The 26,946-nt window shown below is 39.3% G+C and overlaps 2 protein-coding genes across 5 annotated transcripts in view; one reads left to right on the top strand and one right to left on the bottom strand.

Moving 5' to 3' along the window:
• LOC129370122 (PDZ domain-containing protein 4) overlaps positions 1 to 12,715 on the top strand; it is a 24,035-nt gene extending 11,320 nt beyond the window's left edge. The window contains exons 2-8 of one of the 2 annotated variants that reach the window (XM_055045822.1): positions 2,284 to 2,337; positions 3,245 to 3,555; positions 3,990 to 4,077; positions 4,479 to 4,577; positions 4,654 to 4,716; positions 6,010 to 6,111; positions 8,373 to 12,715. In XM_055045822.1, the coding sequence (XP_054901797.1) occupies positions 2,284 to 2,337; positions 3,245 to 3,555; positions 3,990 to 4,077; positions 4,479 to 4,577; positions 4,654 to 4,716; positions 6,010 to 6,111; positions 8,373 to 10,373 (2,718 nt within the window). In that variant the 3' untranslated portion in view covers positions 10,374 to 12,715. The remainder of the gene's footprint in view (positions 1 to 2,283; positions 2,338 to 3,244; positions 3,556 to 3,989; positions 4,078 to 4,478; positions 4,578 to 4,653; positions 4,717 to 6,009; positions 6,112 to 8,372) is intronic. The other variant, XM_055045823.1, reaches the window with a different exon arrangement.
• A 772-nt stretch (positions 12,716 to 13,487) lies between these two features.
• The window catches only part of iqsec2b (IQ motif and Sec7 domain ArfGEF 2b), a 75,543-nt gene continuing 62,084 nt past the window's right edge, over positions 13,488 to 26,946 (bottom strand). For all 3 annotated transcript variants that reach the window (XM_055045817.1, XM_055045818.1, XM_055045814.1), the window contains 21 exons: positions 25,817 to 26,079; positions 25,579 to 25,737; positions 24,354 to 24,473; positions 24,107 to 24,265; positions 23,514 to 23,695; positions 23,243 to 23,405; positions 23,042 to 23,161; positions 22,036 to 22,230; positions 21,779 to 21,960; positions 20,586 to 20,710; positions 20,359 to 20,506; positions 20,182 to 20,272; positions 19,334 to 19,716; positions 19,118 to 19,256; positions 18,343 to 18,522; positions 17,926 to 18,054; positions 16,803 to 17,525; positions 16,123 to 16,165; positions 15,839 to 16,038; positions 14,603 to 14,797; positions 13,488 to 14,534 (listed from right to left, as the gene is read on the bottom strand). In XM_055045817.1, coding sequence (XP_054901792.1) covers positions 14,526 to 14,534; positions 14,603 to 14,797; positions 15,839 to 16,038; positions 16,123 to 16,165; positions 16,803 to 17,525; positions 17,926 to 18,054; positions 18,343 to 18,522; positions 19,118 to 19,256; positions 19,334 to 19,716; positions 20,182 to 20,272; positions 20,359 to 20,506; positions 20,586 to 20,710; positions 21,779 to 21,960; positions 22,036 to 22,230; positions 23,042 to 23,161; positions 23,243 to 23,405; positions 23,514 to 23,695; positions 24,107 to 24,265; positions 24,354 to 24,473; positions 25,579 to 25,737; positions 25,817 to 26,079 — 3,908 coding nt within the window. In that variant the 3' untranslated portion in view covers positions 13,488 to 14,525. The remainder of the gene's footprint in view (positions 14,535 to 14,602; positions 14,798 to 15,838; positions 16,039 to 16,122; positions 16,166 to 16,802; positions 17,526 to 17,925; positions 18,055 to 18,342; positions 18,523 to 19,117; positions 19,257 to 19,333; positions 19,717 to 20,181; positions 20,273 to 20,358; positions 20,507 to 20,585; positions 20,711 to 21,778; positions 21,961 to 22,035; positions 22,231 to 23,041; positions 23,162 to 23,242; positions 23,406 to 23,513; positions 23,696 to 24,106; positions 24,266 to 24,353; positions 24,474 to 25,578; positions 25,738 to 25,816; positions 26,080 to 26,946) is intronic.

A 26,946-nucleotide genomic window follows, 5' to 3' on the forward strand; every position in this document is an offset into this window, starting at 1 on the left:
CCAGTAAAACAAAGATAAAAAATACTGAAGTGCCAAATAACTGATCAAAACTTCAATCATTTAATATTTAAAAATTACATAGTCAGACAGATCAAAATATATGGACATGTTGATATTTTATAGAACAAAATGAAAATAATTTCATTTAAAAATTACAAAATAAGAAAGATTGTTCAAAGCACACTACTTTTATTGTGTAAAAACATAAACTTTAGCAAAACCTGCAAATGTGTCTGAGGTGAATATTTAGAAAAATATATAAAATAAAATAAGATTGTGAGATTACAGTGAGTGGAGTATATAGAAATGTTAATCAAGTAATTTGATTTGATTTCCCTTTGGGATTAATAAAATATTTTTGAATTGAATTGAATAAACTGTAGCCATAGTTCATATTAAAATCACTAAAGTAAAAGTAAAAAAGAAAGAGGTAGTAAAAACATTTTTAAAAGTGCATTTGTTTTAAAAAATGACACATAAAAAACACTTAAATACATTAGACTTCAATATATAAATAAGAAGTTAACACTTCATATTTTTGTATGTTCAGACACTGACTTATCTTATAAATTTACACAAATATCTGAAACCATGTTACTGATTGTTTGGTGTGTTAAAATAGGTTTGTGTTGTGGGAAAAGTGAGGGGATGGACTTTGTGTATAAAACCACGAATTCAAGGCAGAAATATTTGCACAATGCAGAACATACAGATAACAGAGGACTAATTCGTTTCCTCACCAAACTGCCATGTTGGCTGCAAAGCATCTCATTTGCTGCGAAGAAGCTCATTAAGACAGACAGTAAGATTTATGGGGGAACATTAGAGCAGGGAAGGACAAACACACACAAGGAGACGGAGCAGCTGAAATAGATGGCGGTGGAGGAGGGCGAGGCGCCGGTTCCTCCGGGAGGGGATGGAGCTGACAGAACTGCTGAGGCAGCACGGCGAAAGAAACCCAGAGTCCAGGAAGGCAACAGAGAGCCAGGGAAGCGTGTGGGGACAGAAAACAAGAAACGAAAGGAGAGAAATATAGAGAGAGACATGAAAAGTGAAAAAGAAGTGGAAAATATCAAGGGAGCAGGAGCCGAATGTGGCAGGAAAGTTTTTTCGCTTGGCTGCACAGGGGAACATTGATTTGACATGCAATTACTGGAGAGGGGACATGAGATGAGAGCGAGGGAGAGGAGAGGATGAACGAGAGACGTGGAGTCGGTGAGGTCCAAGGTCAGCAGCTGAATGTTCAAAGACGGGCTGAATCCCGACTCATTTTTGGTCAAAATGTGGCTCCATATGTCAGTTTAAATCACCAGTTCTGCCCTTTTTACCAGAAAACACTTCAAAATGGGACCTGTTGTATTATTTAACAGTTAAATCCCAAAGCGTCGCTGGCAGTGACAGGAATACGACGGGTTCTAACCATAAACCAGCAGAAGCAAAACAGAAGTACCGATTCTTAAACTGCATTTTTCTTACGAGGTGATGTCTGTAAAGATACACTGCAAAAAATTAACAACAGGTTTATTTAGCCTGCGATATAGATATGATTTTTGAAATCATAACTTCACCATATAATTCATGCATTTATAAACACCAAAGTTTTAAACTAAACATTGAATCAACAAGCTAAATATTTATGTTAGAAACAATTTAGATTTGAAATTAAATATTTGTGTTGCTGACTAAATATTTAGATCCAAACTAAACATTTAATTTGCAAACTAAAAATTTAATTTTCAAACTGAACATTTAATTTTCAAACTAAACATTTAATTTTCAAACTAAATATTTATTTTCAAAATTAAATATTAAGCTCAGTCAAAAATATTGATCAAACACAAAATATTTGGTTTTGCGGTTTTCTACAAAAGTCTTTTTGTCACAAATTTCTAGCTTTTGGAGGTATAAAATGTCCTTGTTTTTCTTCGAGAAAATTTCTAAAAATTTAAAGTTTTTTTTCTTTCCATTTTTTAACTTTTCGAACTCAAAAATGTGTTTCATTGTAGAAAATTTTGAGATTAAACTCAAGATCTCTGAGGTTTTTCTCACGAATTTCTGACTGAAACATTTTCAGAAATAAATCTAAAACAATTCTGAGTTTCTTTGGCAGAAGTTGACTTTATTGTCTGTCTACATTGGTCCTAATATGTTGTCATATTCACATGCTTCCTTTATTGTAGCAATGTTGGGTCTTTTAACCTTGGTTATCTCCTTTACTACCTGTTATAGAAATCAATTCACTAAAGCTAAATTTTTATTGCTTTTTCCTGTTTCTCTTTGCAGAGGGGTCATGTAGGCAACATGCTGTGCTCTTTTGACGCTGATGGTCGATTAAAGGTCTCTTTCATTTACTTTCTGATCTTCTGCTTGATGTTCTCTGCTTGCGGTTCCTTTCAGAAAACTGACTCTTGGCTAAAGGATATTCATCTCCCTTTGTGCACTAACAAGGTTACAGTCTGTTTTATTGTAGACACAGTGGCAGGTTTTCATGTGAGCACTGCAAAAAGAAAATCATATTTAACAAGAAAATTCTTGTAATACTCTATTTATTTATTCTGCTGTAACTTTTTCTCATTTTTTTGTGTTCATGGCCTTAATAACAACAGCGTATTAGGACCAGATAAAAAAAAGAGGAATAAATTTCAACCAAAAATTTCTGAAAATTTGAGATCAATCTCAGAAGTTTTCTTGAAAAAACAAGGAATTTCTTGAAAAGTCAGATTTGCTAGACAAAAAACAGGGACATTTCTGAGTTTGAAAAGTAGAACAATTCCAGGAAAAAAACACTAGAAAATAAGTTGGAAATTTTTGTGAAAACTTGCATGAAAAAAAAGATTAATTTTAGAAATTTTACAGGAAAACCTGGAAATGAGACAATTTCTGAGATAAATGTAAAAATTTTCAACGTTTGAAACTTACAAATTTGTTACTTGCAAGAAAAAACTTAGAAATTTGTGAGTTTCAAAAGTTAAGAATCTGGAAATTTTCTTATTTTCTCTACAAATTTTTTGGCAGGAATTTTCTCGTCATTTTTTCTCTAATGCTCCTGATCCGCCGCTGTATCTAATATTCCATCATATTATTCATATTCATTGAGTGAATGAAAAAAGAGAAACGTTTGGTGAGTTTTGCATATGATGAAGGCCCCTCTTTACTGTAACAATAATTTGAAACAGTACGATTGCAATAGGAGTGGTTGCTGTTTTTCAAACATATCTGTATTTATGCTAATTTTCTGCTGCAGGTGAATGCGAAGGAGCTCTCTCGTCTCTCTGGAGATCCCACCCTGGACATACGAGACCCCCGGCTCTCCAGCATCCTGAAGCGGGGCGCTCGGAGACGCGCGGCCCCGGCTGCGGCCGCCGGGGGCCCCGTGGCGGTCACCATGGGCATGGCCGACTGCGTGGACAGCTGCACCCAGACGGACATCAGCTTCCAGCATATGTTGACTCTGGGCCGGAGCAGAGAGCATCCCTGCGGAGCGCCGCCCCCACCTGACCCGCCGCCCTCCCCGCCGCTCCCCCCGCTGCCGGAGCCATATCTGTTCAACGAGCTGTGAGTGGGAATTGCTCGACACAGGGTGTCCAAACGTTTGGTCACATGGGCCAAAACTGTGGAGACAGAAGTATGACGCCGTATTAGAGCCATTTAAAAAACAAACAAACAAACAAACAAACAAACAAAAAAAACTCTGAAATTTTGACATTAATCTAGAAAAAAACAAAGAAATTTCTGAGCTCCAAACATTGAAAAACTTTAGACACTCCAGTTTACTAAGTCTCCAATTGCACTGTCTACAACATCTCTTTGACAAATTTTGAATTAATATAAGTTACAACGTTTAATTTACCTTTGGGATCAATAAAGTAGTTTTCATTAAAAAAATATACAACGGGAGCTGATGTGTCGTGTTGGTCCATTTTAATACGCATTTGAGGCCAGAAGCTGCTCCAATTGAAAGGTATTTTCCTGAATGCTTTTGTCCTCAGCTTCTCGGAGCCTGTGTACTACGACCCCACCGACTACTTCGACATCAGTCAGCACGAAGTGGACAGAAACGACGAGCTGGAATACGAGGTCAGGGATTTTTAAATCCCAAGTTAGCTAGTAACCGGCGACATTTATTTTGATAACTTTTTGGAGCAAAAAAAAAAAAAATTCCTTTTGGAGTATTTTTACTATGTTGTACTTTTTAACTTTTACTTGAGTGATTTTATTATGAAGTGTTGCTACTCCTAATCGAGTAAAATTTCTGTATATTCATCCCAATGTGAGTAATTTCACTGAATGAAAAATGACAAAAAGTATTTTAGATATTTAAAAATAGAAAAAAACTTATCAATCAATGATTGTTCAACCGATATGAAAGGCTTATAGCTTAATACCTTTTTTTTGTCGTAGAAATGTGTTTAAGTAGCGCTGTTCTTCCTTGAGCACATAATAACCACGACCTCTGACCTCCCCGTTACCTGCTCCAGGAGGTGGAGCTTTACAAATCCCGCCAGCAGGATAAACTGGGTCTGACGGTGTGCTACAGAACCGATGACGAGGAGGACCTTGGGATCTACGTGGGCGAGGTGAAGTCAAGAAACGTTGTATTAGTTACATATTATCAACGATTTTATGGTTTTTAACACCTTGTTATTTTATAAGGTGAACCCAAACAGCATCGCTGCGATGGATGGACGGATCCGTAAAGGAGACAGAATACTACAGGTATAAACTTTTTTTCATGTTTCATCTACCAACTTCAATGTGTTTTATCGGGGTCTCATCTGGTAGACCATCTCAAATTAACCCATACTTTTTTTTTTTTTCTTTTTTTTACAAATATGTGGTCTGCATTTTCAGAATTAGTTAATATTGTAGCTTGTTTTAGTTTTACTGTTTTTGTCTGTTTTGCTCTGTAAAGTGACTGAGTATCTTAAAAGGGAATAAAAAGTGAACTGAAAATAGAAAAACTTACCAAGATTTTTTTTGTCCAGTTTCTATGCTAGCCTTTGAAATAAGACAAAACTAACTTCTAAGTAACTTTTCAGAAATATATCAGTTTGTCTTATATCAATAATTTTTGAATATTAATAAAAAGTACTATTTCAAATGGCAGATTTTTTTTATTTATAGCATCAGAAAACTGTCTTGTCAAAAGTGAAATAATCTTCCAGTGGAACTATTATTTCTTAATCAATATTAAAGAATTATTGACTTAAAATTAACTCCTATATCTTGGTGAAAAGTTACTTGTTAGTTTTGTCTTATATCATAATAAATTAGACAAAAAAGTTTGTGGTTTTGCAGTGTGTTATGTATTTGTAAGGCTGCAGTTATGCCATATTTTGTGTCTTTAGATAAAGGTTTGAAATTTGCTCAGGGAGATATTAGGTATTGATACCATATGATTAAATTAACTCCATTTTCTAAATACAAAGTAATGCATTAGTTTCTCTTGACCTCACAATTTTGCACTACTTTCTGCTGGGCTATTAAACTCTCAGTAAAATACTTTGCATGTTATTGTAATGTGAGAATCTTTAAAGTGGTTAAGTTAGGGCTGGACAATAAATCAATAACAATATATTAATATCAATAGTTAAAGCATCTGATGGAATATTCACTGAACTCTGATCCATAACCGCACAGCATTCTGGGAGATGTAGGCAGAGGAAATACGTTAGCTTCTCATGGCCAGCTAAGAAAGGTTGGTGGAATCAACAACCTGTCAAGTAACTGGCGCAGCAGCAGTTTCAGTTTTGCCATTTTGTTTAAAGATACAAACCAGCATTGTGGAGTGAGAACTGTGGATGAAACAGAAAAAGTCATGTCACCCTTTCAAATATTTAAAACAAACAATCCTAAAACATGCCAAACGTGTGACTCCTTGTTAGGCTCTGGAGTATCTTTTCTGAATTCCTCCTAAATATGAATCCAGGTTCAGCTTAACTGAGTTTCTCTTTGGCTTTACATTATCTGGAATAAGCTCATAAAGTCATCCTCCCCTCTTCCTCTCAGATAAACGGAGTGGACATCCAGAACAGAGAGGAGGCGGTAGCTATCCTCACCAGAGAGGACAGCACGAATGTCTCCCTGCTCCTTGCAAGGCCTGAGATAGAGGTGAGGAAATTGAATATGCAGTCTTTGGGGAAGGGAGACTCGATTGTGAAAGACGTTTTTCTAAGCTCTTCTTACAGTTCATGTAACAAGATTAGGGCTTAAACAGTTAATCTGATTAATTGTGATGAGTTGATTATTGAAATAATCATCAGTTAATTTAATAATCGATGAATCGTTAATGGAGTATATAAACGTAAAAGTAGACATTTTGCATAATTAAATAAAAATTGTACAAAAAAAATACACATTTTGCATTTAAAATGAAAAAAAAAACTTATCGATTGTAATAGTTTTAGCTTCAACTGGTTTAAATTCTGTAAAAAAGAGTAAAAAATCTGAAGCACCTTTTACAATCTAATTATTATTCAGTTTATCCATAAAAAGTTAACACATTAGCACTAAATTTTATTGATTAATTTTTACATATTGATGTTTGAAGTATTTTTTTAAGCTTGCAACAAATAAAGAAATGCAAATACATTATTGCATTTTAGGGAATTTAAAAAAAATTTAATTTGAAATTGTTTCCATGTTTTAATGTATTTGTAATGTTGTTTAAAAAAGTTTAAGTAATTAAATGAAAAGTCAGCAGAATGTGCCAATTTTTAATCCAATTAATCGTCAGAACAATCGAGAAAATAATGGATTACAAATATTAATTGTAGCCCTGAGCCAAATATTACATTTCCTTTTTGGAAGAAAACATCCAATTGAAAGTGGAAAAGGAAACACAATTCTTTGTCTCTTTTGCAAATATGTGCACAAAATGTTAAAAAAAACAAAGATGGTATCAATACAGAAACAAGGTCAAGTAGTCACAAGGTCACTTTTAACAGATATGAGATCCTCGACGAGCAAAACGCCTCCGCCAAGCTTTCTCTGCTGAATATCATTACAGAGACATGCAGTGTTTACGTGAGCGCAGAAACATTTGTATTCTCTCTGCGCTGCAGGGCAGATTTAAAAGTCACTCATTAAAAACAGAGCAGGTCAAACACAGAGCACAAATAAACACTGCTCTCTTCCAACACATTGAGTTTGAATATATGAAGACCAGTAAATACCAGCCAAGGTCTTACAAGATCTGTATTGGCGGGGCATTGTTCCCACATTAGGATTCAAACTGGGCAGAGCGGGAGGGAAGGACGAATAATCATCAGAGGGAAACGCAGAAGAAGAGATTAGAGCTTGATCTGATGGTGAGGAAGATGAAGAAATGAGGGGCTTTGTTAAAGAAGAGGATCAATACAACTCGTCTAGGAGTTCACATTTAAATCAAACGAATTAGACTGAATCTGCAGAGAGGAGGAAGAGGAGGAAGGTGTTTCAGTACTTTCAATTTATTACATCAGCCTCTGAATTAAACTGCAACCTTAAAAAGAAGAGGCTGCATAAAGTAAATATATTATTTTGTCTCATTCTAACATTGAATGATAAAAAGTCTTCAATAAATTCTTTTATTTTTAATCCATTCCATAATTAACAGATTTATCTTTCAAATCTTTCAATAGAAACTGAACTGATGAAAGTTTTTCCTACCTTTGGCGCCACCTGGTGTCAGAAAGGACAACTACTCTCATTTAACCAATAAGAGAACTGCAGTTGTTGTTTTTTTGTCCCGATTCCAGGCCAAGTCATTTAAGAATGGGAATTTGTCAATAGAAGTTCAATACTTTAATAAAACCAACACAATCCAAATCTGGAGTTTTGTAGATTTGAGCATAAATTTAGCTTTTTGTCCCACAAATAAATCTAACCAGACATGCCTACCTGAAGTCAACTAACGTTAGCATGTTCCCTTTTCTTCTCCTGCTTCAAAAGTTCAGCGCTTTGCTTTGAACCCTGAGGATAATGATTGAAATGTCACTGAAGTTTTTGTGCATGTGAATTCAGATTAGTGAGAACTAATGTTTTTATACTTAGAGTTAATCCCATGAACAATGGTTGCAGGAAGTTTTGAATGACACTGATGGTCCAGCAGTAGAGTCTCTAATGTTAGTACAAGTAAGACTTGAGGTTGCCAGCTGAAATCTCTTAACTTATATTTGTTAAAAACAGCATTTTATAGCAACTGAAGATAACAGTTACTTGATTGGAGAACATGTAAGACAATACTGTCCCTTTAACTGCAAGTATTAGGAAAATGTTTTTATTTTTAATTGTCTAGATGCGTTACTAATCTATTATTTCTTCTACGCCTTCCTTTCTCAACACGAATCTCTCCTCCGTAATGCAAAAATTTCAATTCATCGGCTGGCTAGAATGAGAACCAGCTGGATCCAGATGAGCTGGAACTGGAGCCTCTGGACAGCGATGTTCATTTGAGCAGCAGTACCAGATTGAGGAGCAGCCCTTCCATCCAAGGTGCAGGACAAGTCAGCGCTGCGGTCGGAGGAGTCTTCTCCAGTCACAATCACGCTCACTTGTTGAGCAGAGATTCTCCCGATTTGCTCCAGACTGTCCTGAGTAACAGCCAGGAGTTGGACAGCGGGGTTGGCCGGACAGACGAAAGCACAAGATATGAGGAGTCGTCAGAACATGACCTGCTAGGGGATGACCATACCAGTGCCTCCAACACAAACACAACCAACACACCTGGAAGCATGAGGAAGTTCTTGTCGGGCAGAGGGGACACCCCACCGTTACTGCACTCCCAAGACCTCCAGTTCAGCACTGACTCTCTGCTAGGACTGGACTGCTTCAATGGAGGAGGAGGCCTGGAGCTGGTGGAACGTTTAGAGAGGAGCTACATGGCCGATTCGATGCGGATGATGATGCCTGGGCTAACCGAAGAAGAGTGCGAGCGATACAAAGAGCTGCTGGAGATCAAGTGCTTTTACGAGAAGAACAGCAATGTTCCGGGGGTGGAACAAGAGGAAGGGGATGTCCCACTGGACGAGAATAGGAACGAGAGTTTGACGCAGCACGAGATGGCCCTCATAGAAGAGGAACTGCGCCATCTGGAGTTTAAGTGTCGCAATATCTTGAGAGCGCAGAAGATGCAGCAGCTGAGGGAGCGTTGCATGAAGGTTTGGCCTCATGAGGATAAAAATGGAGCAAGCACAGGCACTGGGTTAGGAGCTGGGCGCTTGGAGACAAACGGTTCTTTGGTGAGTGAGGAGTCTTGTCACCAGGCTCTATCAGACATCAACGAGCTTCCTGAGAGAGAGCGCTCTGATAAAGACAGCACGAGTGCCTACAACACTGGGGGAGAAAGTTGCAGAAGCACGCCTCTGGTCAGTGAACAGTACCCATCTCTGTCCACTCAGAGTCTGGAGGGGGGACAGTCTCCTCTTCCACCATCCACCAGGCAAAAAGAGAGATGGGACGGGATCCAAGCAAATTTAAACCAACCGTATTCTCCGCAAACACACCGGAGAGGAAGTGAGGCCAAGTCATCCAGCTCGGGGGTAAAGGTTAGGTCATTATCCCGGGACGTAGGGAGTAGGAGGGGCTCAGATGGGGCAATGAGACGCAACCCCAGAACCAATGGGACCGCTGAGAGAGCCGGCGGACGCAGTGCAGAAAACAGCCCATATCTGTCCCGGCGTCAGACAGACATAAAGCCCCCGCAACGCTACCTGAGCTGCATGCAGCTGAGGACACCCTCGGCCTCCGAGCACCTGGGTGGACTCAGGAATCCCCCCAAAGAGGCCACTACAGAGTTAGGAGACGATGCGAGTCCAATGAGTTTGGGCAGCACTTGCAAAGATGTTTCCCAGATTCCAGATGGCATTCCCTCAGCATTGTCCCCTCCTCTGCTGCCCGCTTCCCCCAGAATGGAGTGGAAGGTGAAGATCCGCAGCGACGGCTCACGCTATGTGGCCAAACGACCTGTGAGGGATCGCCTCCTGAAGGCGCGTGCCATGAAGATCAGAGAGGAGCGCAGCGGAATGACGACAGATGACGACGCTGTGAGCGAAATGAAGATGGGTCGTTACTGGAGCAAAGAGGAGCGAAAGCAGCAGCTGCTGAAAGCCCGAGAGCAGCGGCGGCGCAGGGAGTTCATGATGCAGAGCCGTCTCGACTGCCTCAGGGAGCGTGACAGGGAGCAAGGTGGCAGCGCGGCAGGTCAACCAGGGGCGCCACAGCAGCAGGAACCAGCATCCATACTGGAACTCTGCCACCGGAGGAGCATGAAGAAGCGCAGTCGGAGAATCCTGGACAACTGGATCACTATACAAGAGCTGCTGGCGCATGGGAGCAGGTCTGCAGACGGGAAGAAAGTCTACAACCCCCTGCTGTCTGTTACCACAGTCTGAGCCGTTGTACACACGTAGCCGGGTCTTTATAAAAACAAATATCTCCTTCACATAAGTTTTAAAAAATATTGCGCACACACAGGACTGGTTTAAGAAAAATATTCATCCACATGAACTCACTGAATTACTCCACTGTGCGTTGTAGTAAACATGTCAAACCCATAGAGGGCAGTGTACTGCAAAGCTAAAACCAATATCAGCCAATCACAATCCTCAAAAACCACAACTTCCTGTTAGAAATTAAATATTGTGTCAGGAGGTTAAGTGATGTGGACAGAAACAGAGGTGAGACTACTTTTAAATACGGTGTTAGAAAATAAAGTTTATAATGTCGTTTGGGATTCGCATCAAAGCTACTAACGACAACGAATGGCATGATTGGATAGTAGTTGTAAGGCAGCTGATCTTTGGCCTCTGATAGTCATTTTTCTACGACGGGGTTTTACAGCCAAAAGGAGAAAAAAGCAAAAAAAGAAAAATTACGAGAAAAAGTCATAACATTACGACATTAAACTCGTACAAGAATAAAGTCATAATGTTACGAGACAAGTCATAAAGTTGCAATATTATGAATTTATTGTTGTACTTATTCTCAGAATTTTATGATTTTATTGTTGTATTATTTATTTTTATTTTCTTAGTGTGTTCCTAATTTTCTGTCGTATTTCTCCTCCATTGATGGCCAAACAAATAACATTAGCACAACATTATTTGTCACAGATCGCATTGCATGTACCTCTAAGTCTCTGGTTTCCAATTCCCAAATCTCCACTTTGTTCTGAATTTTTATTAATAATTTTATTTTATTAATATAAATGATTAATTATTAATATTTTTGACTATATCAAACAGAGTTTACGTGGGAAGGAAAGTATTCAAACTATTCAGTTTCCCAGACATCCGGCTACGTGTGGACAAGGTTTGCTACTAGATGGGCAATGAGAAGAGAGAGTTAGAGAGAGATAACAAAATTTGGCACACAACAAGCCCAAGTAATAAAAAAAAACTTCTTCCAAAAGCGCAAGAAAACACATATCTATACACTGTGAACATAAAGATCGGTTTTATGTATCCTGTAGAAATTCCCGTCCTAGAGACAAAGGGAAGAAAGCACAGATTTTGTTCAATAAAACATAATGCTACATACCAAGATCACACCAGCTGCTCCTCAGAAGCTCGCCAATAACAACAGCAATGTTTACAGGTCTTGAACACCTTTTTATAATTAATGAAAAACGGGGCCAAGAATAATGCAGCTGTGTAAGAAAACATTGAAGAAAAATCACTCGTGTGCCATAAAAACTGGACAACTGGTGTCCAAGTAAGACTTTGCAAGACAACTTTTTTCTGCTATGCTGCATCTTTTGTAATATTTTTTGCATTGTTCGTGTACAACTTCCACCAGTTTTTTGTTTGTTTGGTTTTTAACGCGTTATCTAAGCACAGACATCTCTTGGACATGAGGAGCTGAGCCGTGCCTTTCTTTCAGGCAGAACCGACTGTAAAGCACAAAAGAAAAAAGGCTGGACCGCTTCAATATTTCATTAAAATCAATGTAAAACGCCTCCGCAAGAAAAAAAAAGAAAAGAAAAAGATTTAGGTTATAAATATTGTTGACCTTTTAAGAAGCACAGACAAGATGTTGACATCATCACCCGAAGAATAGATTAGGCAATTTAGATTAACATTATCCAATGAAATTGGTATTTTTGATCTGCTGTAGCTCTTCTTGCAATGGAACGGTGTTTTGCACAAGTATTCATACATCCCGATTTTTTCCACATATTTTCACAATAAAAACAGAAACTCTGCTGCTGCAATCAGCATCTTTGCATTTTTGTTTTTATTTGCTATTAGACCTTCCTGTTTAAAATTATGAACTAATTTGCATCTGAAACCACATAAAACACACCGATATAAAAGGCATGAATACTTTTGCAAGGCACTGCAAGTTCCCAAAATGAACATTATGCCGTCCTCTACTCCTGCAGACCAGTTAGGGTTTGTTTATGACCAGGGCTATTCATGGATTCTTCAAGCTATAACTTACCTAACATCTGCTGCACCTGCTGTTTTCTGAAACTTGCTCCTCCTATATGGAGCATCTTCTCTATTATACCCAGACAAATGCTGCTTCTTTCCATTGAACTCATGCATGTTTGATACAGAGCGGATTCCCCCACCCATATGCTTCAATATTGAAGGCTTTTACTCCAATTGTGTTCGTCTTTCTATGACTTTGCTGAAGTCCTAGCATAGAGAAAAGAAAAACACGTAATTGTTAAGTGTTGTGACGTGTCTGCAGTTTGAAAGCTTTTATAAATAAATGCTGTGAACATTGAGACCATGTCTGTTAATTTCTGCTGCAGATATTGTAGGGCTGGGTGATCAATCTATTTTAATCCGTCTTTGGAAAACCGGGATTTTTTTCCACTAATGTGATTATTGGGTTTCCATAGAGATGCAGGGCCGCCATCTTGATATGTTGAGCATCTTAAGTCATATTTTGGTATAAATTTTTATATATCCTCAATTTTTCTAATTGACTCTTAATTTTAAGACGTTTTATCTTTATTCTAATGATAGCCATATTCTTGTAATTAAACAATAATTATTGTAGCCTTGCCTTCATACTTTTACAATTCAGAAGGGACGATTGAAATGAGATCCTCTTTTGAAAATATTTCCTCACATTCATTTTTTTTTTAGAAAAGAAAACAAAAAATTAACAACGGAAATCTACAACCAGCTTGTTAGTACAACTGTAGAGGAAATAATTTTGCGGGGAAAAAATAAAAAAACTAGTTTTCTGGAAAATACAAGACAATTTTTGATCTCTAAAAGTTGCTCGGAAAAAAAAAATCTAAATTAATCTCAGAAAATTGCTTTATTCCTAGAAAATATCTACATTTGAAAAGTCAAAATTTTTGCATCTCAGAAATGTTTATTTTTCTAGACAATTTATAATTTTTTGGGGTGAAAATGTACTCTTCCTTTTCTTTTCCCATTTAATGTGGTACAAAAAAATTACATCACATTTTATTTTTAAGCCGTATCGCCCGCGTTCAATAAACTGGCATGTTGATGTTAGAAATAAGGAGACCCAAAGTCCTAAACAATTCTAAACTTTTATTTTATCCTAACAAGAGTGAAAAGAAACAAAGGCAACAGTAAAATTAAAAGTTTATACACAAACTCACGACAACTTTGTGTCTCCAATATCAACAATAATAATAATAATAATATAGTCATTTGAGCTCATAAACAAAACAAATTGAGACCAGGTGAGTTACACTTAAGTAACCTTATTTTGCAAAGTGAAAATAATGAGGTGGTGGATCAGACTGAGAGGAATACATCATGGAGTCAAAAAGGATGGCATCTACAAAAACGAAGCATTGAGCAGAAGGTAAGGGTGGAAAGATAAAGCCAAGAGGTACATATATATTTATTCTGGAAAAGTAGCACCAAAAACATTAATGCCTGTTTTTAAAACACTTCCCAAAATTTACTCAGGGTGTTGAAAATGCACATCTCCTAGGAACAGCTTCAAAAACAAGATTAAATACAACTAAAAAAAAAAAAACAGAAACAAAAAGAACATGTAACCATGGTGCCGTTTGTCTCAGGTCAGCAGTCTTAAATCCTGCACTCAGCATCAGGATTGAGGCCCAAATAACAGTTTAAGTTAGCTTATCCAAGGTCAACAAGAGCTCTCGAAGGAAGTGAAAGTGATGCTGTTGGTCCTGAGACTGAACTAGCAACGTGGGGAGTAGTACAAAGCAAAACCAGCTGACCTCAAGAGAACTTGAAACCAAAGAAGCTGCTTTAACAGCTTTAAGTCTTGCATCGGTCCAACAGTCTGGACAGAAATGTTCAGGTAAGAGTTGCGGGGAAAATAATAAAAATGAGCGAGATACTGCTGAGTTACCGATGCGACGGTGGAGTGCACAAGGAGAGTCATTTCTCTGTTAGTGTCTGACCACATGAGTGAGGGATGAAGCGGCGTCGGGGTAAATGGAGGAGGAGGAAGTGGGAAGGGGGGGATGTCCTGCATCTTTCTATAACTTGACACTGTTTCTGGCACGGAGAGTTCTGCTTCTCGAGTTTCCTGGACAGATGTTTTTGCACGCAGCTCCCACGTTGGCTGCATCACAAAATCTGAGCAAACAGAAACACAATCAGGTTTTGACAGAATCAGGAGGCATTTCTGAGAACCGAAGCGTTACCTCTGGATGGATTTCGACGTTTAAGTGAGGAGGAGTCGGGCTGTTTTTCAGAGGACAGATTTTCTTCGACTGGGAGGCATCCTGGGGTTTTTGCCCTGCCGCGTCCGCGCTGCTGCCTCGCTGACCCTTTCTCTTCCTTTTGTCCTTGGGTCGTCCGCGGCTCGTCCTCGTCCCCCTCTGCTCCTCAAGCTCGATCTTTTGAGAGAGTAAAAGTTACTAATTCAGCTGCCAGAGCCTTTCATAAAAACACCTGGGGCCACATTTGTTAATTTTGCTTCATGTTTATAATCATTACACTGACCATACAATTGCACAATTTGACATTTGAAAATAAATTTGCTTAATAGAAACACAGCAATTTTGGAAAAAAAAAAGAAACAAAAAAACCCTTATGTTTAGGAGAAAAGCTTTGGAACAAGGATGAGGTGATTTTTGTTTTGTTGCTGTATTGAAAACTGCAAAGGAAAAAAAACGTTCTTCGCTTCAACAGAGACATGATCCACTGCATGTCCTTTAATCAGTTAAACTTATTCATGTGTGATTTTAATTGCATTTACTACTTAATGAAAACACCACAATTACAAAATTGTGTTTTTGTTTTGTATTAGTGGAATATTGATTATGTTTTGCGCACATTTGTGATGGAAATGCAGCTACTGTTCTCCAGATAAGTTATGGATTTAAGCCAGAATTGATCAAAATTGCATCTTCACTGATCACCTCTGATTGGTAACAGACAAAAAAAAATCTATTCCCTGATTATTAAAGGTTTTCTGTTACAAAATTTAAAAAATCTTTACATTTAAGACCAACATGAATTTAAACTATATTTTTTGTTCATATATTTATGTTGATGCTTTCTTGCTCTGGCATTGAAGTTCAGTACTTTTAAAAATCAAGAAAACACGATTTCAGCACCTTATTATGGTACACAGTAAGTTTCGGGTTCAGTCAACTATTGAAATTACAGTTTTAAAGCCATTCTCACTTTTTAAAAATGTAAAAAGTTAATGATATGATTTGAAGATTTTTCTGTGAGTTTAATAAATTACACATAAATAAAGCATCTGAATAAAAAAATCAGAAACCTTTGCTGAAAGCCTAAAGTGCATCTTTAGCTTTAATGTCTCACCTTTTCATCAGTACATTTACACTCTATGTTGTACAACCGTAGATTTGACTGAACCGTTTTTGTTAGATTTCATTAGACCGACTTGCTGAATGCCTGTGCCTGACCTGAATGAGCGTCTCCAGAGTTTCTCTGGGAGGGTCTGAGGCGGCCTGCAGGACTCTGTGGATGATGTACGTCTGGTCCAAGGTGACCTCCAGCAGGTCTCCTTCCAGCTGCAGCTTCTCCAGCTGCTCCCTGGCGCTGGGGGACAGCGCCACCACTCGGCCTCTCAGCAGAGGCAGCAGGGGCAGCAGAGACTCCACGCCTGGGAGCAAAATAACAGGGCAGCGTTAAAAACGTTCTTTCAGCAGGAAGCGGTCCGTAGGAAGAAACCAGCAGAGCGTCCTACCTGTAACATTTGACTTCTTGCTGATGCCATTCTGACACTCAGCCTGCCAAACAGAGACAAGACAGGTATTTAACAGTTTGACACATTTACAGAAGATGTGACAAAGTTCAAGTTTTGCTACTAGAGATGTTGTGAAAAATTATTTCAGTAATCTAGTCTTTATTTTGATCATTAACTGAATTTAAAAAATTATCCTATTCTATTGTAGCTGCTTGAGTAAAATAAATAAATGAGAAAATGATAAATAAGTTAGCTCTTTTTAACCCTCTTGTCATCTTAACAGATGAGCCTTTCACTCTGGACGCAGTCTGGGAGCCTGGAACTGACCCTGCGTGCGCTTATAAAATTATTATTTTGTGTCTGTGTGGTCAACGCAGTGGACTAAAAAGTAGGGGTGCAACAATTTACTAGCTCAAACATTCTTAATTTTGGGAGACCTGTGATAAACATTTCAGATGAAAAGTTTTGATTAGCCAAAATTTGAATTGGCAGGTCAGGTTTTTTTAAAGATTGTAATCAGCGATCGGCCAGAAAACTGCAGCTGATCCTATAAGGTAAAAGGTAATTTAACGAAGCCTCCAGGAATTTAAAAAATTGAATTACTCGAATCATTTGATGAATCGTGAATTGCACCGTTAAGATTTGATGAAAACAATAACAAGCTGAAAAACATAACTTACCTGTGTAGCATCGAGTTCCTTCGTCTTCTTTATGGGTGAACTGTCCTCCGTTAAGTCGATTACGCCGTCCTCTCCTTCTCCTCCCTCAGAGTCTGATAAGACGATAACCGAGTTCCCTTCTGCGTCCTTCTCCTTCTGCTCCTCTTTCTCTCCGAGTTCCTGCAGCTCCTGAAGCGCTCGCTGCAGCTCCGGCAGCTCCAGCGCCTCCTTGGCCCGGCCCTGCCAGGTGATGGCTCGCTCCGTCAGACACTGCAGAGCCTCTCCTTCTGGCAGGCGCACGGGTAACCGCTGGAGCGCCACCAGCAACGCCAAGATGGTGGCCAAACGAGGGCGGCGCGACCGCTGACACTGAGGGCACAAAAAGCGGGTGTCCCAGTCCCACCAGCAGAGACGGTTGCTTTGTGGGCCGGAGGGCGGCAGGAGGGAAGGGAACGAAACGCAGCCGCCGTGGAACCAGTCCTTGCACAGATGGCAGCGGAGCTGAGGCGCACGCGGCGGCCCGGCGCAAACGCACACCGACTGAGCGGCGGCGCTGCAGCTGCCGTTTCTGATCTCCTTCACAGAGTCCTCAGAACGGCAAGACGTGTCCGTGTCCATGGTCTCGTCCCAGCGCCCGTTTTCCTTGTAACTCGCCGAGCTGAGTCCAGATTTACACAAGTTCAGTTTCTGTAGCCTCAGCAGCGCCTCCTTCTCCTGGTGCTCCCCTTCCTTGAAAGCCAAAACCTGGAAACGAAACACCGGCACAATCACACAAATGTATCTGGAGCGCTTGAGGCGTAAAACACAAATCTACAAAGAACAAAAAAAGAGAAATAAAAAGAGCCATTGTTTTCTTTAGAGCAGGGGTGTTCAAAGACTTGGTCATGTGGGACAAAATTGTCAAGTAAAAAGAACTTGCAATGCAAAAATACTAAATTTTACCAACTTTTGTCATTTTCCATTATGTTGATAATTTTCCCAGACTACAAATATAAAACTAATTTTCCATCTGCACCAACTTGCTGCGCTGAACTGCCTAAATTTTATCATTCTTGAATGGCAAAATCAGTGGAAAGGCCACAAAATGGCCCTGGGCCACAGGTTGGACACCCCTGCCCTGGAGATTGGGGTTCAGGATTCTTACGATAGCTGCCGGGTCCCTCAGCGCCTGAGCAGAGAGACCCAAAGTGTTGGAATCAGAGTCGTCCAGAGTTTCGTCCAGCGGCTCCAACTCAGTCCGCCGATCTCTCCTTTTCACACACGGACACAAAACCTGCAGCAGGCGAAGGACGGGTCACAGTTTAATGCTTACAGCAGTTTGACAAGGTACAAAAAACCCCAATGAACCTGGAACTGAGAAGTATTTTACTCAAATGTTAATTTTAACTATATAATTAATTTTAATTAATAAGATTATTAAAATACAGACTGCTTCAAGGGATCATTCCTGCCAGCAGCCATCAGCATCCTTAGTAACTCTGAAGAGTCTGAATCAATGAGTTCAGCAGATAACAGGAAGGCGAACTGAAGTCGTTCTGAGTTTTCCATCTTTGAGGCTCACCTCCAGTAAACTGTGCTGACTGCTTTTCTTCAGGAAGGTTTTGGTGGCCTTGTCCCTCCAGGAGTGAGCGCTGGCCACCTGCAGCTCCAGCTGCCTCAGTTCCTCCATTAAAACCGGTAGGTCCCTCCCAATCGCCACCAGGCCCTCCAGGTCGTCCAGACATGGGTAATGCTCCCCGTTCTGCAACGCCACATTTAACGACTTTATTCATTCATTTCTCCTGACCATGATATATGGCTTAGAGCACAAACATGAAAGAAACAGCAGAATCCTAAAATAATATTACCTTTTAGCTCCATCTTCTTTATTTTTATATATATATATATATATATATATATATATATATATATATATATATATATATATATATATATATATATATTTATATTTTTTTTTTTTTTTCTCTATTTCTCTTTTTTTGTTTTGTCGGTATGATGTTTTATGTTCATTAAGGGAAAAAAAATTCACAAGTTATGCGAATTTTGCAAAATGTATGTAATGTAGATAAATCTATAATCTCCTGATAAACAAAAATATATATATAGCAAGATTCCTGAAACCAACGACTAAAATTATGTTAGAAAATGTACATTTTTGTCTAACTCCTGGTTTATTGGATGGATTTTCCCTTTCGGATCAAAAGTCTCAGGCTGAAAGGTGCAACATAAATCTGCAGTATGAACTAAAACTGCTTGGTTTTGTGTTTCTGCCAAGCACAAAAGGTCTTAAAGCAACAGTTTATTTTGCATAAACTGTTGCTTGGTTTTCTGGGTACCTGGATTTCCTCCAGGTCTGTGACCCAGGCCCGCGCGCGCGTCAGGCAGCCCCGCAAAGCCTCGATGTTGGGCAGCTTGACGGGAATAAGCTGAGCCTCGTTCACGATCGCCTCCAGGGTGGAGAGAGGATGCTTCTGCCTGCCAGACCGAAACAAAACATCATCTGACGTCTCTACATCGTCATCACAGCTACCAAATGAATTAGCTGTCGTTACCTCTGTTCCAGGCAGATTTGCGCCTTCTCCTCCCAGCGCTCGGCGATGGTGAGCAGCTCCTGAAGCTCCGCCATGGCCGTCTCCACAGATACGCTCTGAGCCACATTGCAGCCTGCCTCCATGAGGTTCCTCAGCACCTCCAGCGTCACCTCGCGCTTCTCCCCTCCTCCTGTGCCCAGCGTGCGCCTCACCTCCTCCAGCCAGTGGCCCTGCGCCTTTAGGCCCTGGAGTAAATTACACTCGGGCACCACGACGGGCAGCTTGCCCCCGTCCTCCAGCAGACTCTGCAGCTGCTCAGGAGGAGGCGACTCCTTCCTCCAGTCCTTGTTGTTGACCAAGACTTGGGCCTGTTTTTGGAAATCCTCAACTGTTTGCAAAACCGCCTCAAAAAATGAAACATCGAATAGAAGAATTTTAGACAAATAAATTCATCAGACATCTTCCTGCAGTTTGATCACATTGGGTTGTTTATTAACGGCATTTTATTTTCATTTTGAGCCACATTTAGATCATGAATGTTCTTAAAGAGCCGGTTGTACCACAGCGTACTGATAAAACCCATCAAACTGTTAAAATATTAATAAGTAGCCATCTGAGCATCCGCCGAGTACTTCTTTAAATGAAATGTTAAAATTTAATTTAATGATTTTTTGCCACATAAAAAATGCCACGTTCTGCAGATTTTTTATTTAATATTAGAAACACATTAGAAGACTCAAACAAATAATTTTAAGCGTTCCTCTGGAGTCTGGAGGGCCACATAAACGGCCTATATGGGGCCACTTTTGGCCCTCAGGGCTCCAGTGTGACACGTGATTTACTGCAACATTATTTGACATGTTTCTTACCTGCACTTCCTTTATGTGTTTAATCACACACGGTAGGTTTTGCATTTTCTCAACCAGGGACTTCAGCTCTGCCAAAGTCATCCTATCGTCACTGAAAGGAGACAACATGAAAGTTTGTATAAGTTTGAATAAAAACAAGCTGCTGACGTAAGAGGTGAAGCTTGTGAATCATCTCACCCAGTCTTTGTGTTACTGAGAAGCTCGGCACTCTTCTGATGGCAGAACGCGATGTCTTTGAAAACAGCGTTGAGTTTCCTGAGAAGCTCGTTGTCGGGAAACCGTTTCTCTGCTGCTTCCGTCTTCAACTTCTCCAAGTCAAGAATTTCTGCAAATAAAATTTCCCTGAATGTTAAGATCAACTTGTCTCTTCCAGGTTTAGTTTATCATTCACGAGTTTTTCCTACCTATTTTGTGTCCTTCCTCCTGTTCAAGTGCCTCTTTTACTCTGTTGGCCCAGGAATCAAAGGACTCTGACCGGACCTTTAATCGATGGAGCATGGCCAGCAACTCGTCTAGAGTGTATCTGTACCTGCAAGGTAAAAAACAAAACCATGACTAAAGGCTAGACAGGAAAATGTGGCTCTGGAAAAATTAAAGAGGGGGTTTGCTGTGGTGTACCCCAAGGCTTTATACTCAGTCCTATATATTTTCCTTCATTATTATGTTGATGACAACCCAACTTCTTTACTTTTTCCTCTCTGACTGAAGCTTCTACTTAAACTCTACAAGATAAGATATTCTTTCAGCTATATATCTTTCTTTTAAGTACCTAGAAAACATTTTTCAAGGCTTCATCGTCTCTTGGTTTGATACAACATTGGTCACAAACATTGTCATCTTATTGCTGCAACTAATTATCGTCTCAGAAATCAATTATTCTACTAATCAATTACTATGGAAATTAAATGATTATTCTATCGATTAATCTGATAAAAAGTGTCAAATTCTGCGGAATTTTCATTTAGCCACTTAAGACTTTTAATACAACATTAGGAATACATTAAAGGACGCAAATAGACCAATAATTAAATAACTATTTAAGTCATTAAATATTTTATTGCCTAAAATGCAACAATAACAATTATTTTCTGTACACTTGATCATTTGTGGGAAATTATGCATCTACACCAAAAAAATATATCATAGGGCTAATCTGTTGATTATATTTTGATTAACCAATCAATAATCAGATAGCAAAATGGGCTTTTCAGAATAGTAACCATGTGAAGCTAAAATAATATCACTAGAGAAGTTATGGGTGGAAACAACTTCTCTTTCTAAAGGTTTTTATTTTTATTTTATTTTATAAGCAAAATGTTAATTTTTTTTTCCAGTTTTTGTTTAAATATTGACTCTGAATATGTTGTCCTTTCAGAAAACTGTGTTTTTTGTATAATCCAGTTAATGATTAATCAATTACTAAATTAGTTGACGATTAATTCATGATTAATGGTTTCAGCACAAGTCTAAAATACTTCCAAGAGTCAGTTAATGGCTTTTGGAAAGTGCGACCACTTCACACCACTTTTTTAATGCCTGTTTATTAGTTTTCACATCGGTTTCTCCATCATTTTTACTTGATTTTCAAAGGTTATACCTGAGGTAGAGCTTTTCGGTGGGACAGTTGCACAGATCCTGAGTGTGATAGAGACACACGAGTCGCTCGGGACAGTTGGAGCAGGCCAGAGCGGAGAGGAAGCACGTCGTCTTACATTTATCACACTGTCTCTCATCATCAGGCAGCAGCTCAAAAGCCTCTCGCTCTGCTTCTGTGATGCCCTGCAAATGCAGACAAATCCTCACAACGTCAGCGACGGTCCACCTCCAGACAAACATCACACTTCTGCACCTCACCCTTTCCATCAGATTCTTGCGCAGTTTTCTCTCCTCTTGAACGATGATGAACATCTCCCGATGCGTAGCTGCAGCCAGGTTAAGGTCCAGTTTCTCTGGACATGCAGCCATTTTACAGGTGAGCTCTTCGTGAGAGAACACACAATACCTCCTCAGGCGGCGGTAATGCTCAATACAGTGTCGACCAGCAGGGAGCTGCAAATACAAACACATAAACTCCTTAGTATCGCGCAGAACTGCAAATTAGGCCTGTATCAATAATAAACTTAGCTGCATAATAAACTACAGAAGTTATTGTTGCTTTGAGATTATTATCAAGTGATGAGCAATAACACAGTCTTAGATATTAGTGAATTTCAAAATCTAATGAACATTTAACACTGGAACTGAAAAACATTCTAAATATACAAAATAAATAAATAAAAAACAATTCATTTTATTTTTTGTTTCTGAAGTTTGTAAACAAAATTGTCCTTCGAATAATTTCACCAAAGCATCAGACTGACGACTTCTGTCATCCAGTTTTTGGTAGAAACAGAGAAAGAGAAAATAAAACTATAAATAATCCAAAATTAAACCAGGTTAAAAGACCGTTTAAAAAGGAGCTTAATGGGAAATATGTTGTCTCTAAAAATACCAAAAATGCTATTGATAATTTTAAAAAGGTATAAAATAATTGTACATTTAAGAATGATAATGTGGGATTTAAGTTCCATTCAACATGGAAATAGTTTAAGTTTATCTGATGTTTGGAGATTTAAATGTTTGTAAGTCGAGTATGAGAGGAGCAGGAAATCAGAAGATCTTCTATCTGCTGCTTTTTGAACAAATAATGTAAAATTGGACATTAATTGGACATTAATTGGACATGATCATTTGTTTTTACTTTTTGCCTGTTTGAAATAAAATGAGTGAATAAATAAAAATTACTGAGGTTGTTTTAATTTATCATTGATTTATTTCTAATTGTGACTCTACAGATTAGACCAAAGTGAGCCAAACGTACCCAATCTGCAGTGCAGAAGTTGACTGCTTCAGCAAAGTTATATCCCTGATTGAAGCCACTGTGGTAGGCTCTAGGAAAAGTGATCACAAACTCGCCGGCACACTGGTTAGTGCGTACCACCTAGAATTTGGAAACAGGAAGTTAACTGGAGAAGCTTCACAGAGAGGTTCCTCTCGGAGCCGTCGCTGATGCGGTACTGACCGGTACACCATGAGCCATGAGGATATTGGGGTTCATGATGGTGACGAGCTGGTGCAGGAGGTCGGGTTGATACTCAAACAGCTCTGGTGTCAGCTTCTTCATGACGTCTTCGAGCTGTTCAGCTGCCGCAGAGGGAACTCCATACCAAGTCTTGGGTTCACCCCTGGAGGTTAAGGGAGGAAAACGGAGCCTCAAGCTTCACTTCAACACTTTATTACTGCATTCATGCTCAAACAGACACAAACAAACAGAGGCAATGAAGGTGAAGTACCAGTGCAGGTAGTTGATGGAGTAGCTCCAGTGATCCTCAATGTGCCAGCAGAACGTTGAAAACACCATGCCCACGTAAAGCCAAGGCACCTTCATCCCAGAGATGTCTCCGTTAATATGGCAGAGGAGCGACTGCTCCAGAACAGGCATCACGTTTAGGTTCCAGCCAGAGCGCGCGTACTCCTGCCCAACAGACAAAAACAGGTCAGTTTCACTGAAAAGGGTTTCGTTCTGAATTAATTTGAACAATTCAGGCTACAAGCATCATTCATGGAAAATATGCAAAGCATAATTTAATATTTTTATCTGTATTTAACATATATATTGTTATATACAATTTATAACAGAATGTTAGACTGTCACTGCTCATTGTTATTTGTTGTATGTTTATTATTATTATTACTTTATTTATTTGTTATTTCTTCACATATTTTAATTTTATTGTGTGCTACGCTGGGACAGACAAAATTCTCCCCCCTTGGGGGATAAATAAAGTATTATCTTATATAAATAAAACAAAAGAGGCAAATTTTTATCAAAATGTACCACAAAGAGACGCAGGAAATCCATTAACAACCGATGAGCTAAGCATACCTCTTCTTCTTTCGTGAGTTCCTTCTTCCCGTTATTCATAGGAAAGCCACTGCCGAACTCTTTGGAGTGAATGTCTGCGCCGTACTCGACGGTCACGTCTTCTTCAATACTGCTGACTAACCTCCAGAACTCCCTCTCCACGAGTTCAGTGGGAACCATCTACACAAAACAAGAGTGCTGGACACTTAAGCTCTGTCTCTAATTTCAGCACATCAGGCGGAGTCCTGTAATTTCCAGCTGAACTCACATGAACAGGCATATTGAAGTAATCAGCTTTGAACGAGTCGGCCATTTCTCCAAAACTCTGCAAAGTGTACTCTCTTGTTGCTTGCTCAAAGCCAAAGGCTTCCGACGGTTTCTTGCACTCCTGAGGAAAAGACAAGAAGCAACAAGTCAGGAAACTCGAAAGTAACCCTGGTCTCTTTTTTGGCTGAAAAATTAATAAGGCTGCAGCCTGAGGTGATACTGATTCTACTGCCTTAATACAACCTGTATCTGATCTTTTCATGGCAGTCTGAACAACACAGATCAGATTGTTTTAATGTGACCCAGGCTGCTTGGACGTTGTTCTATATCCAAAACGTTTCCTGTCTGTTGAGCTCTCTCCATCAGTTGGGCAGTTTAAGTCCAGAGTAAGAGAAAATTTAAAGAAAGACAGAAAAACGCTGCAGCTAAAATGAAGGTATTGTTTGGTTTTCATTCATTTTACTAGCTTTTGGTATCATTACCAAATTTATATTTGTCTTTTTACTTAGTTTTATGTTCTACTTTATAATCTAACTGCCTGTGATGTTGTGTTTGTTATGAAGCAATTGGGTCAGCTGAGGCTGCTGTAAATGCACTGTAAAAATAAAGGTCACTTCATGCGGCGTTCACACTGCAGCCTGAAGTGACCTAATTCTGAGCTTTGTGCCTCAATACGACTTGTATCTGATCTTTTCATGACAGTCTGGACAACACATCTCGGATGTTTTTCGAATGCGCCCCAGGTCACCTGGATATCCGACACATAGCCGATTCTAATGTGACCGACGTCCCGGTCGCGTCCATCCAACCTGAACGGCACTAGTACTTGACAAATGTCACTACTCTGTGGCCTGACACGCGCAAGCGGGAAGACGGGAAGAAAACAACATGGCGGACGATAATGAGGATAAAGATGTTAATGTGCTGGCTCCGGTCGGACAACAACTTCAGAATCGTAAGTTATGCTTCACCATGTTTTACACTGAGCACTTCTTCTTCTTCGCAGTTGGAAAAACACAGAGCACGCTCTCAATGTGTGACGTTATTGCGCCTTCTACTGCGCATGCGGGACACTTTCAGATCATTTATGGCTCTCACTTAAAATCACGTACAAGTCGCATATATTTGGAAATGTGAACGACAAAAATAAAATAAATAAATCCACTTTCACTTCAGGCTGCAGTGTGCAGCTTTAGAGTCTTTTAAAATAAAATCTTTCAACTTACTTCAGCGACACACTTTGGGCATCGCCACTTGGTTTTTGGAGGATCAGTGAGCGGCGGTAGGAGACAATACGTGTGATAGTTTTCATCACAGCTGTCGCACTGCAGGAGTTTCTCATCATCATCTCCCCGGCCGCACATCCGGCAGATAAAAGAATCCACCTTTGGAAGCAAGAAACGAAGAAAGCAATTATTTCATTAGATCAGAACAAATGAAAAGTACAAAAACTCCTGGACTTACACACTGAGGGTTGGTAATGTTTCTTCTGAGCCTCATGGTCATTTTGGATCCATCGTCGTCTCCATATTCTGCCTTTACTTCTTCCTTCTTTACTTCCGTTTTGACTGTAACAGTCAGAGGAGGAAGCTGCAGGTTGGATGAACCCTCATCAGTTTGCTTCTCCTCTGGGTCTACATGCTCAGGTTTGATGGAAACGTCACCAGAAGCAATGTCAGAAGCGGGAAGTGAGGCGTCCTTGATGGTGACAGTCTGAGGCAGATCATCTGAAAAGAAGAGAGAAAAAGAACGTCTTCAACTCTGCCTGTCACAAACTCTGGAGGGTTTCAATTATGGAAGAATGTTATGCTTTAAATCAGAGAACTATTCTTTTTTTTTGGTTAAAATAGGTTGGTTATACATTTCTAAGTAGGACTAAAAAGATTTTAGTCACTTGAGTGCAACCCAGTGGCAACTAAAAGGACAGGAGCATCCAACACTAGAAAACAAACCCACCAGCAGACACAACCAGACACAACCGAATGCAGCAGTAAACTGAGGTAAAACCTTAAAAAAAACAATTATATAAGAATAGTATGAACACAATATTTACACACTGATCTGCGTGTAAATGAGGAAATATAAATGCATTTTAGTATTAATATCAGATTTTTAGAACATTTTCACCAAATATCAAGGCTATGGGAGACCATCTGCCACAGCCTGAGATTTCAGCAGCAGATCAGAATAAAACCAGAAGCTTTTAAAAGATTATAAACAGCATCAAAGCTTACGGATCATGAAAAAGTTGTACAAGAATAAAAACAACTTCGCTTTATATCACAAATACGTCTTTAAAAAAGTCAAAAATGTTCTTACTTTTCAAAAACATTCTTGTGATTAATCTAAGAAACTTAGATTTTATAGTAAATGTTTGACATTCCAGCTGTTGATCATGTGACGCATAAAGCAAAAAAAGGCCTTGTATCGCAGTTTTACAAAATGCTATCTTTTCTTTACAGCCGAAAAACCACCTCATCCTAGCGCAAAAATGTGAGTTTTTTCAGAATTGCCGTGTTTCTATTAACCGAAATAATTTTTCTGATTTAAATTTGGGCAAAAATATGGTAAATGGAAACTGAGCTCCTGACAAA

The sequence above is a fragment of the Poeciliopsis prolifica genome, unplaced genomic scaffold (genome assembly GCF_027474105.1).
Source record: "Poeciliopsis prolifica strain line A6 unplaced genomic scaffold, Auburn_PproV2 SCAFFOLD023, whole genome shotgun sequence".
Lineage (NCBI taxonomy): Eukaryota > Metazoa > Chordata > Actinopteri > Cyprinodontiformes > Poeciliidae > Poeciliopsis > Poeciliopsis prolifica.